General features: G+C 42.0%; 1 protein-coding gene across 5 annotated transcripts in view; it reads right to left on the bottom strand.

Annotated features, from left to right (window-relative positions):
• Positions 1-12,920, bottom strand: part of FAM168A (family with sequence similarity 168 member A) — a 240,514-nt gene that overhangs the window by 21,070 nt on the left and 206,524 nt on the right. For all 5 annotated transcript variants that reach the window (XM_032358344.1, XM_032358343.1, XM_032358342.1 and 2 more), the window contains one exon: positions 4,171-4,251. In XM_032358344.1, the coding sequence (XP_032214235.1) occupies positions 4,171-4,251 (81 nt within the window). The remainder of the gene's footprint in view (positions 1-4,170; positions 4,252-12,920) is intronic.

Raw genomic sequence — 12,920 nt, 5'->3', positions numbered from 1 at the left:
ATATGAGTTATTCTGTTTATCCTTTCATTTTCAAGTCAGATTACCAATGTGATTCATCCTTTGGTTTCCAGATTCTGAAAGTAAGTCTCAGTTGGCTCCCGCCTCCTGCAGGGCCAAACAGTTCTTAAATAAGATCCCTGAAGTCATTAAGAGCTTGGGAAAAAAGCTCCAAGTACCCACACTGCTTTCAGAACCAATGAAAGAGTGAAATGTTTCCCTGCACCCTGAACCGATGACATCTTAGAGTACTTAGAGCTGCTAAAAATAGCTCTCTCTAAAGCAACTTCTTGGTCTCCTTGAAGAAGCTGAGAGAAATTTAAACCTGAGAGCCTGGCTCCTTTCCCGCAGGCATCTCATGGCATCACAAATGGCTGGTTCTGGCAGGAAGCTGAGAGGAACCTACACCACCTTCTCTGTCCTTGAGCCAGCTCTTCCTCAGCAGGAGCTCCCCTAGGGCAGTCAGGAGACCAGGTGAATGCCGAGGTTCACCTCCCAAAATACGAAACAGACCAGTTGTGCATGTGTGCGTGTGTCTGTGTGTCTAACTCCAAAGGAAAGGGATCTGTTCAAGGTCACACCAAAATCAGCAGGAGAGTTAGTGCTATAACCCCAGTCCTTCCAACTCCTAGTTTGGGGCTTTCTGACACAATATGTTAACATCACCCTCTACAGTGTATGGGTTTCAAAGGAAACACAAATTTGGGGAAGATAAAGTTAGGTGAGGGCTGATATTTTGTCTTAAAATTAATTTATTAGTACTTTACACATGCTAGGAGCTTTCCAATCTCATCTCCTTATTCCACAGTCCTGGCTCTTCCTGTCTGCTCTCCCTAGTGTGGTTGCTGTAGTTTAACTCCTTAATCTCTCTCTGCCCAACTGTGGAACACACAGCAGGATGCATGGTTTGGATCTTCGGCCAGTTCCCAACTTCTCTAAATTTTAGTTTTCCCACTTGGAAAATGGGAATAACAACAGTAATGACTTCAAAGGTTTGTTGTGATAGAAAACAAGTCAATATCCAGAAAAAAGCTTAAAATAGTCCCTGGTGCGCAGGAACCATTCAACAAATATCACTAATTTATTTTTCTTTTCTGTACTTCCACTTTCTTGGCAAACTAATCCTCAAACAATTCCAGAAACCCTCACCATACGTTCTGAACATTATGAGACAATGCCCCAGTGCTGGACATCAAGCTCTGATGACTTCCGGCTTGCAACCTCCATGGGGCCTCCTGTTACACAGCTATCTTACCTTCTCCTTCCAGTAAAGCTTTCACACCTTGACCTCTCTCCTTAAGAACCTTCCCTCTATCTTTGTTCGCCCCTCTCTCAGCAAATCAAAATCATTAGACAAGATCACTCCACTTTCCACTGGGCAATTTATTTTAAGCACATCCATCTATGACTTTTTCTTTAGTCTAAGAGGGAGAGCTGCCCTCCTGTATGAGGCACCCACTCCACCTGCTCCCCAAAACAAAGAAGAGAATGGAACTCTGTATTTCTCACCTCACCAAAGCCTCCTTGAAGGCCTGGATCCTTCTGGTACCCCTCCTCCTGCACCTCTGACTTGACCTCCTTCCCATCAACACTTACTTAACCATGCTCCTATCTAAAAAAATCCCTCCTTTAATTCCACCTTCCCTTGTTCTCACTGCCCTCTTAGAAGCCTCTTGTATGAGCAGGCTCTATCCACTAACTCGTCGTCTTCACTCCCAGCCTCACCATCTCATGGACTGCTTCCACACATCACGGCAGCCTCCTGACTACACAGACAACCCATCTTCTTCTTTCCTGACCTTAGCTGACCTTCTACAACTACTCACCTCATTTTGTTTCAGACCAGGCAGTTTACCAAGCCAATTCACAGATCTCACAGCATTTAGATTTAACTTATTTCCATACTGTGAAAGATAGAAAACGACTGTTTTTTTTTTAAGACAGAACTTATCAAACTTGATTAAATCTTTTATCAGAGTTAATTTCTACAGATTTTATTGTTTCTTCCTCACAGTATACATTTTTTGGAAATACATATCTTACTGACTAAAAGTTAATATAGAATAAACTATTAATGCTGAGATGGATTTTTTTTAGCCTGTGGGTCACTGCTACCCTCACAAGCTCTGAGGGCCATGACTTTCAGCTTCCTCGAGTTTGAATTACATCCAGTGTCTTCCAGAGTGCCTTGGACATCGCAGGCCAAAATAAATGTCTGTGGAATGACACAGCTACGTAAAGCACTTTAGGGGTTAACTATACTTATTTGCATAAAATAGTTCTTGTCTCCCAAAAAAGACAGGATTCACAGTATGTGTGTACATGTGTGTACGACTGCAAAATGATCCCTACTTCAGAATGAAGTAACTGAGGAGGCACCTGGATGGCTCAGTCATTAAGCATCTGCTTGGGGCTCAGGTCATGATCCCAGGGTCCTGGGATCGAGTCCTGCATCAGGCTCCCTTCTCAGAGAGAAGTCTGCTTCTCACTCTCCCTCTCCCCATGCTTGTGTTCCCTCTCTTGCTGTCAAATAAACAAAATCTTTAAAAAGAGAGAGAGAGAGAGAGACTACTCTGGTGTTTTAAAAAGAATGAAATAACTAAGTTTCAGAGAGGTCAGGTGATTTAAAGTTGCTAAATTTAGGAAGTCACAGAACTCAGACCCAAGTCTTCTGACATGGCCCATGTTCTCTCATTTAAATATTCTAGAAGAAAGGGAATGATGGTAGGATGAATGCTACATGGGCACAGAAAGGCATGAGACCAAGAACCAGAAGATCTGCCAAAGGTTCCAGTCCCTATGCTACTGCTGATTCACTGGGTAACCTGGACAAAACACTGCTTGTCTCTGGATCTCCATGTCAAGAGAAGGGGTTGAACTGGAGGATCTCTAACATCTTTTCAAGCTTTTTAACTCTAACCATTACTAAACAAGAAAGTGGGTGTTATCGTGGCATTCAGGCCTTTCCACATCTTGCCCTTGGACATCAGTAGTTCAGATTCCTCTATTTTCTCCAGCCCCAGTGTGCTTCAACCATTCTCTCACTATTCTAGGTTCCTCAGTGTCATGTCCTCACACTGCCATCCCTTTGCCCAGGCTCTACACTGTCCAGAATGCCCAATTCTTCCTTTGTGTGCTTAAAAGATCGACCCCTGCTTCTCCCTTGGATCTCTACTGCTGGCCCCCCGTGGAGTCTCCTGTACACTTTCAGCCTCAGGCCGACTGTTGTTCTCTCCTCTGCTTCCTCTCCTTACATGTGTTCTCTTCACAATACTTGTCACATGGCTATAAATTTGTTTAAATGCCAACTACCAAATGAACTGTAAGTTATTTTAGGCACAGACAGTTCTTTTTCTCAATTCTAGTATGGAGGACATTCAACAAATAAATACTTGTTGAGTAAAGGAAGAGAAACTTATATAAAACCATCTACACCTCTGAGGTAAGCAGCACATTCCTCAGAGAGATGAGGTATCTTGTCCAAGGCCTCACAGCTAGTGAGTTATCAGGATTCAAACCCATGACTTTCTAAAGGCAGTATCTGTACTTTCTCCCACCCCTTGAATGTTAAAGGACCCGCTAAGTGTGAGGGTTAGTATCAGGGGTTAAGACCTCTGCACTGCTCCTAGCCCAAACTAAAAATAACTTTTCAACATTTTCAAATCTATCTCAATCTCTATCCAAGGAGTGGTAGGGCTTTGTTATTTTTGAAAAACAGCTTCCTTGCTTCAGCTTGAAAACCAGCTCTTTATCCTCTGGTGGCAAGTCTCTCACTCTCTTCCAATTCCACATCCAGGAAGTCTAGTGAGTGTGTGTTTGCATCTATGTGTGTCTCAATGGCAGCCTTAGGGGAAACTGAAAAAAGAATGGATTTGGACATTGTTTGGGAGAACAGAAAAGGTTCTGTGAGGAGGATGCATGTCTTAGATATGCCAGCAGAGCAGAGATGGGTCAAACTTAAGTCCCAAGGAGAATGGGGGAAATTCTATTCCCACCCCAATCCTGAGTCCAAACTGCCCCAATTCCCAGAGGGGACTCCCAGGAGAATCAGGCTTGGACAGGCTGAGTCCAGAGCGATTAAGGACAAGGAAAGGCCAGCAGATGGGTTTGTTTTTCCAAACAGAGCCCACCTCCCACCCCAGGCATTACTGCTGATCTCTACTTTCTTCTTACCTGGAGCATAACTGGGGCTATTGGTGGGGTACAGGCTGGGATTGTAGGCAGGGGCTGCTGCCGGGTAGGCTGTAGGGTAACCTGTGAAGAGACAAAAAAAAAACCCCAGGCGGTTGGGCAGGAAGAAAAGGAAACAGAATCCAAATCCCAGGTTTGGCCTTCAGCCTCTCTGTGGGCCTTTTCAGATAGTATATGCAACTAGCTTTTAGCCTCTATGAGGAAAGTCACCAGTACCACAGTCCCAACATATGCAGATTTTTCTTTCTTTTAATTTTTCTAATTTTTAAAAGCAGTATAAGAATTCTGTCTATATACTCACTGTAAAAAAAAAAAAAAAAAAAAAGGAAACACTATAGAAGTGTATGTGGTAAAAAGTCTAAATTCACTCTCACATTCCCGCTCCAACACTACTTTACTCCCCAGGGGTAGTAACAGTTATCCTTCCAAATAGTTTTCTACGCATTTTTTCCTTAAAGATTTTATTTATTTATTTGAGAGACAGAGTGAGTGAGAGAAAGCATGAACAGGTGCAGACGGAGAGGGAGAAGCAGGCTCCCAGCTGAGCAGGGAGCCCAACATGGGGCTCCATCCCAGGACCCGGAGGTCATGACTTGAGCTGAAGGCAGAAACTGACTGAGCCACCCAGGCGCCCTCAACACATTTTTATGCACATATTGTCAGTGGTATTCTGGTAAATATTCAACCAGTCTAGCTTGAGGGGATTGAAGTCAAGCTCTATGTGTAGCATTTGCCAAATTCCATGGTATAAATACTCCCACCATGGCCAATTTCAAGCTACCAAAATCAAAAAGAACAGTTAGGAAAAGATGCTCACAACTGGCTCTCTAGCCCACAAGCCAGATCTAGCCTGCCACTGTCTATTACATAGAGGGTTTTCTTTTTCTTTTTCTTTAAATGCTTAAAGAATTTTTTTAAGTACAATCTACTCCCCAATGCAGGGCTCAAACTCATGACCCCAGGATCAAGAGTCATATGCTCTACAAGCTGAGCCAATGGGGAGCCCCATTTTTTTTTGAAAAATGTATTTTGGGACAAAATACATATAACATAAAATTTGTGATTTTAACCATATTAAGTGTATAATTAATTCAGTGGCATTGTGTTCACAATGTTTTACAACTATCCCCCCATCTGTTACTAAGACTTCTTAATCACTCCAAACAAATTCTGTACCCAGTAAGCAGTAACATCCCATTCCCTCTCCCCATCGCTCCTGTTAACCTCTAATCTACTTTCTGTTTCTATAAATTTGTCTATTTTAGGTATTTTATATAAATGGAATCATACAATCCCTTTTGTGTCTAGCTTCTTTCACATTTGTTTTAAAGAGGGGGGGGAGTTGGGAAGAGGGAGAATTGTTTTTTTTTTTTTCCCCATTTGAATTTTACTTAGTTAACATACAGTGCAATATTGGTTTCTGGAGTAGAATCAAGTGATTATTCACTTACATACAACACCCAGTGCTCATCATAAGTGCCCTCCTTAATACCTTTCACCTATCTAGCTCATCCCCCAACCCACCAACCCTGAGTTTGTTTTCAATCTTTCTTTAAGAGTCTCTTACAGGAGCACCTGGGTGGCTCAGTTGGTTAAGCGTCTGCCTTTGGCACAGGTCGTGATCGGAGTCCTGGGATCAAGTTCTGCATGGGCGGGGGGGGGGGTCCCCTGCTCAGTGGGGAGTCTGCTACTCCCTCTGACTTTTCCTCGTCTTGTGCCTTCTCTCTCGTGCTCTCTCTCAAATAAATAAAATCTTTTTAAAAAACTAAAAATGTCTCTTATGGTTTATTTCCCCCTCTCTTTTCCCTCCCCACCCCATATGTTCATCTATTTTCTTTCTTAAATTCCACCTATGAGTGAGATGACATAGTATTTGTCTTTCTCTGACTTATTTCACTTACCACACTTACACTCTAGCTCCATCCATGTCATTCCAAATGGCAAGATTTCTTTTTTTTTCTTTTTGAGAGCTGAGTAATATTCCATTGTGTATATATATACCACATCATCTTTATCCATTCATCAGCTGATGGGCTCTCTCCATAGTTTGGCTATTGTTGATAATGCTGCTATAAACATTGGGGTACATGTATCTCTTTGAATCTGTATTTTTTAAATTAATTTATTTGACAGCATGCATGAGCAGGGGAGCTGCAAAGGGAGCGGGAGAAGTTGGCTTGCCATTGAGCAGGGAGACTGACATGGCATGTTCAATCCAAGAAGACATGAGCTGAAGGAAGACAACCAACTGAGCTACCCAGGCGCCCCTTGAATCTGTACTTTTGTATCCTTTGGGTAAATACCAAGTAGTGCATTACTGGATTATAGGGTAGTTCTATTTTTAAATTTTTCAGAAACCTCCATACTGTTCTCCAGAGTAGCTGCACCAGTTTGCATTCTCACTAACAGTGTAAGAGGGTTCCCCTTTTGAAAGAGAGAATCTTAAGCAGACTCCACACCCAATAGAGAGCCCAACATAGACCTTGATCTCACAATTGTGAATTCATGACCTGAGCTACCCTCCAGAGTCGATCACTTAGACTGAGCCACGGAGACATTTTCTTTCGGTTTAACATTATAAGCATTTTCCCCATATATTCTTCATATTCTTATTCTTCAAAAACATATTCTTCAAGACATTATTTTAAATATCTTTTTAATATTCCATTATGTATATAGATCAAATCATTTAACCATTATTCTGTTTTCAGATGTTTAGGTTGTTTGAAAATTTTCACTATAATAAATACAACTATGAAAACGACCTAAATAAATCTTTGACTACATCTCTGATTATTTTAGGAACAAGTCTAGAAGTGAGATTTCTAGGTCAAAAGACAGTGCTATTTTTAAAAGCTCATCTATTCAACAAATATTTGAGTAGCGACTCTGTGCCAGACACTGTGAAAACTGTACTTCTGAAGCTTATATTTTTGAAGGGTGGAAGAAGGCAGTGGATTAGTAGTAAACATGAATAAACACAGTCTAAAGTGCTATGGAAAAGAGAAAAGGGCAGGACAGAGGGTATAAGAAGTGCCAGAGTTGGAGGGAGGGCACTGCAATATTGAATAGGGTAACCAGTATAAGACACACTGAGAAGTAAGATTTTCACAAAGACCTGAAGGAAATAGAGTTAACCAAGTAGATGGCTGAAGAAAGAGCATTTCAGGTGAAGGAAACTGCAGAAAGCCCCTAAGTGGAAAGCCTATTGGATGTGTCTGAGGAACAGCGAAGAGGCCAGTATGGCTGAAGTAGAACAAATGGGGCGGGGGGGACAGTAGTAGTAGAGGAAGTCAGAGAGATAAAGGGCTGGTCAGTTCACAGAGGGCCTTATAGTCCTACTGAAAGGACTTCACTTTCATTCTGAGTGAAATGAGAAGCGATCACAGGGGTCTGAGCAGAAGAATAACATGATCTGATTTTTGTTTGAAAGGGGTCACTCTGATTACTGTGTTGAAAACAGACTATAGGGGCCCCTGGGTGGCTCAGTCAGCGTCTGCCTTCAGCTCAGGTCGTGATCCTGGGGTCCTGGGATTGAGCCCTACCTCGGGCTCCCTGCTCAGTGGGGGACCTGCTTCTCCCTCTGCTCCTCCCCTGCTCATGCTTGCTCTCATTCTCTCTCAAATAAGTAAATAAAATCTTAAAAAATGAAAAGAGAAGAAAACAGACTATAATGGGGGCAGGGCAGAGAAGTAGAGACCAGTCAGGAGTCCGTTGCAAATTCCCGGCAATAGATGATGGGCCTCGGAAAGGGCAAAATCAGCAGAAGTGAGAAGTGGCATGTTAGGAGTTTTCACCTACTTTGCCAAACTACTTTCTAGATAAGAATATCAATTTGTACTTGCACTAGCTGTATGTAAGTGCCTGTCTCACTGCTCCCAACAGCTTTTTAATGTTCATTGGTACTTTGACTGATGATGGAAAGCTGATTTTAAAAGTCAAAGATTAAATCTCTAAATCCCTAAAAGCTTCTTTGGGATTTGTAAATATTGCACTTTAATAATGTGTCTTTGTTAATATGCCTTTCCCTAAATCCTTTCCAACTCCAAAGAAAATTCATCTAACATTACCCCCCAATCATTTTCTGATTTCAGAACCAAGGTGGACAACTTGTCTCTTAATTAGTATTATGGAGGTCTGCCACTTATCAAGAAGAAAGTCAGGGGTTTAATTTGGAAAGCAAAGCAATCCAGTCTCATGGCTGAAATCTATATTCAGTTTCATGTGAGAGACTGTGCGGCCAAGGGTAATTATACCCTTGTTTTGTCATTTCAGATGCCAAATGGCGGGGGGGGGGAGGGAGGGGAGGAAATCATAGGATCTTCTTTCAATGTTCCAAGTAGATTTATTTTTCATTCACTTGAATTTGGCAGATGTAAAATGGTGGAATAGAAGGAGATTTATTTGATCCTCCAACCCTTGTCATTTTATAAATGACATCCTCAGGCCAAGAGAAAGGAAAGGGACTCAGAGTTACAGACTGCTGATGCTAGAATGCACCCTAAAGGCCACTTGGTCCATCCTCACATTTGGGGCTAGAACCTCCCCTGTGACATGGTCATGGGATCCATTCAGCCTAGCCCTTATATTTCTATGGATAGTGAACTCCTTCCTTTCTGAGACCCCTACTCCACTGTGAGTACTCTGATTGTCTGAAAATGACTTTTCATACCACTAATTGTACCTGTATCTTCTGCCCTTCAGAACAGAACAGATTTAAAGGCACATGCATCCCTAATTACAGAACTTATCACACAATACATTATTGGTATGTTTATATTTCCTGTCCTGCCCCCACTCCCCAAGCTGTAAGCTCCCTGAAGACACAGCTATGTCTTATTTGCTTATACACAATAGCTCTTGGTCAGTTCCTCCTTCCTACTCCCTGTCAACACACTGTGCCCTCCCCTATCCCTTCCCCTCCCCTCAGCCTGGACAGGAAGCATCTGAGCTTCTCAAACATAAGGTGGTAGTAAATAGTCTTTGTAGCCAGTAGAGAATCTCTTCCCCACCCTCTCTAAAAAGGGCATCAAAGGTAAGCTGGGCTTCCTCCCTACTACTTTCCTGGTTTGGTTTTGTTTCCTTGGCCCCAACTGATAGTATTAATCTTGCTGCTTCTGTTGCTGATGATGCTGGCATCTCTAAAGCTTAGCACAGGTAACAGCAGAAAACAGGTACTCAGTGCAGAGATTACCAGGGTGTGTGTGTCGGGGGTGGGTGGTTTGTACTCTGGAGCTATGAGAGGTTTGTAAACAAGAGAAACAAATCCAACAGGGTCCCTGGCTTTGAGTGGGTCACCAACTAATGGAGGAGAGAGATAAATAAGTGGACAGTTATGTGAAAAGTGCCATGATAAGGGTGGAGTGAGCAGAGGAAGGGCCTTCATTAACCAACATCTTTTTAGTACCTATTGTCTGTCAGGGATTATGCTGGGCAGTAGGTATTCCTGGATGTGGATAAGAAAGGGGGAAGAAGGACATTCCAGGCAAAAGCATGATAGGTAGCATCTGGGGGCCATCCATAAGTGGCCTGGCTCTAAGGAGCAGAACTCATGAGCTAACCACACCTGAGGGGAAAGGCTGCCTTGCTGGCTTGATCTCATGATTTTGTCTCCTTATAACCGTGTCTCCCTTTATGGCCCTAACTTACCTTCCTAGTTCTGTCACTATGTCTTGAGTTTCATATTGCTAGACAGGACTTTTCTCGTAAACATCTAGTATCTAACTGCCTACTCAACATGTCCACTTGGGCGTTTGCTAGACTACCAAGGCTATATGGTGAGTGGTTAAGAGTGTGGTCTCTGGAGCTAGATCTAGGCTTAGGTTTGAATCCTAGCAACACCACTATTATGTGTGTGATCTTGAGCCACTTATCCTCTCTGTGCTTGAGCTTTCCCATCTGTAAAATGGAACTATTACTTACCTAGTAAGTTGGTATAAGTATTAAATTAGTTAAGACCCCAAAGCACTAAGAGCCAGGCAAATAGTTAAGCCTTCAAAAAGCCAGCTATTACTACCATTTCAAACTTATGATATTAAAAAAAAAATTTTCACTTTCTGTCCCCCTACTCCCTTCCAAGCCTGTTCCTCTGCAGTTTTTCTCTAGATCAGTAAATGACAACTCTTTCTTCCAGTTCCTCAGGCCAAAAACCTTAGAGTCATCTTGACACTATTCTTTCTCTCCCATCCACGTCAGCAAACCCTTTCAGTTCCACTTCAAAATACACTCAGAATCTTACTCTCACTGCCTACACACTTTCTTTCCAGATTACTGCACTAGCTTCATCATTGGTCTCCCTGCTTCCACCTTTAATTCTGGCAGTCTATTTCCCTCAGCAGCCAGAGTGATCCTGTTAAAACATTAAATCAGATCATGACACTCCTCTTTTTAAGCCCCACAGTAGCTTCCCATGACAATGTGGAAATCCTTTTAATGACCCACCTGGGCCTCAGCCACCTCTTCTAACCCCCTCTCCTACTATCTGCCCCCATGCTGATCTATTCCAGCCACACTGGCCTCCTTGCAGTTCCTCATGTGCCAAGCACTTTTCCAATTTCATCCTTTACCTTTTCTATTCCCTCTTCCTGGAACTCTGTTCAAAGATCACCTTAACATTTTTTCTAAACCAGTACTTTCAGCTTCCACTAATCGCTATGCTTCTATCCTTTTTTGTTTATCTTCACAGCACTTCATCTGACATACTATGTATTTACTTGCTTAGGGTAGACTGTCTGTGTCCCACCACTAGAATGTAAGCTTAGGCCACGGAAGCAGTTGCTAGTTTGTGGCTATTCCCTACTGGAAGTCTCCTCCTAGCACACTCCAAAGACACTGTCTTTGACTCTCAAAACCCAAGGGAGCAGAATGCCTTGCAGATCCTAATCCTCCATGGCTACCCCGATCTGTGGAAGCTCATCAGGGGTCAAGATACTGAGTTCAAATAATACACCATATACATTTCTTCCATTGCTCATACAAAAGATATTTTTATACCTGTGGTTTCATTTGAGCCTCAAACCAACACTAATGCTGGGAAATCTGTCTGGCTTAGTGCAGCATGCAACTCTGAATCTCGGGGTTGTAAGTTTAGACCCCAGGATGGGTGTAAAGATTACTTAAAAATATATTTAAATGCCTGGGTGCCTCAGTGGGTTAAGCCTCTGCCTTCGGCTCAGGTCGTGATCTCAGGGTCCTGGGATCGAGCCCCGCATTGGGTTCTCTGCTTGGCGGGGAGCATGCTTCCCCCTCTCTCTGCCTGTCTCTATGGTTACTTGTGATCTCTCTCTCTCTGTCAAATAAATAGAATAAAAAATCTTAAAATATATATACACATATATATATATAATATTTAAAAAATAAAGAAAACCAAAACACTAATGTTATTTCCCCATTTTATAGTTAAGGAAACAGATATGGAAAGGTGAAGTGTCTTTTTTACTAAGATTTTTCAGCAATCAGCAGTGGAACTGGAAAGGGAATCCTAAAAGCAATGCTTTTTCCACACCTGCCAGATAACTATGAGTTGGTCCTTGGAAGGAAGTCTGCCTCTTCAATACTTATATTCTTTGAAGGTCAAGAGTAAAGAAAACAAATGGACACAAATGAGCTTTTCTACTTTGTATCCCAAAAGCTATAATAGTGGTCAGGTTTCCTGGGATTCTGATGTATCTGTTTTAATTGCTTTATAGCTATCAATACAATCTAATCCTTTCTTGTCACTAGGACTAGGACTGAAGATTACATTTCTTTATTAATATGGAAATTAGAAATACTTTTTAAGGGAAATCAGAGGACTATGTCTGAAATGACTTGATCCTTATAGGAAGTAAGAAAGCAAGAGTATCAAAAGGCTAGAAGACGAACTCCCCGGCTTAGGAAGACAAAAAGGATTACTGCTTTGGGAGTAGGGAGATTACTGCCTATGTTCTCCTCTAGGATTCTGATGGATTCCTGTCTCACGTTGAGGTCTTTTATCCATTTTGACTTTATCTTTGTGTACGCTGTAAGAGAATGGTCGAGTTTCATTCTTCTACATATAGCTGTCCAGTTTTCCCAGCACCATTTATTGAAGAGACTGTCTTTTCCACTGTATATTTTTTCCCGTTTTGTCGAATATTATTTGCCCATAGAGTTGAGGGTCCATATCTGGGCTCTCTACTCTGTTCCACTGGTCTATGTGTCTGTTTTTATGCCAGTACCATGCTGTCTTGGTGATCACAGCTTTGTAGTAAAGCTTGAAATCATGTAGCGTGATGCCCCCGTTTTATTTTTGTTTTTCAACATTTCCTTAGCGATTCGGGGGTCTCTTCTGATTCCATACAAATTTTTGGATTATTTGTTCCAGCTCTTTGAAAAATACCAGTGGAATTTTGATTGGAATGGCATTAAAAGTATAGATTGCTCTAGCAGTAGACATTTTAACAATGTTTATTCTTCCGATCCAAGAGCATGGAATGGTCTTCCATCTTTTTGTGTCTCCTTCGATTTCTTTCGTGAGTGTTCTGTAGTTCCTCGAATACAGATCCTTTACCTCTTTGGTTAAGTTTATTCCCAGGTATCTTATGGTTCTTGGTGCTCTAGTAAATGGAATCGATTCTCTAACTTCCCTTTCTGTATTTTCATTGTTAGTGTATAAGAAAGCCACTGACTTCTGTACATTGACTTTGTATCCTGCCATGTTGCTGAATTGCTGTATGAGTTCTAGTAGTTTGGGGGTGGAGTCTTTTGGGTTT

The sequence above is a fragment of the Mustela erminea genome, chromosome 9 (assembly GCF_009829155.1).
Source record: "Mustela erminea isolate mMusErm1 chromosome 9, mMusErm1.Pri, whole genome shotgun sequence".
Lineage (NCBI taxonomy): Eukaryota > Metazoa > Chordata > Mammalia > Carnivora > Mustelidae > Mustela > Mustela erminea.
This window is presented reverse-complemented; position numbering and strand designations above follow the sequence as displayed.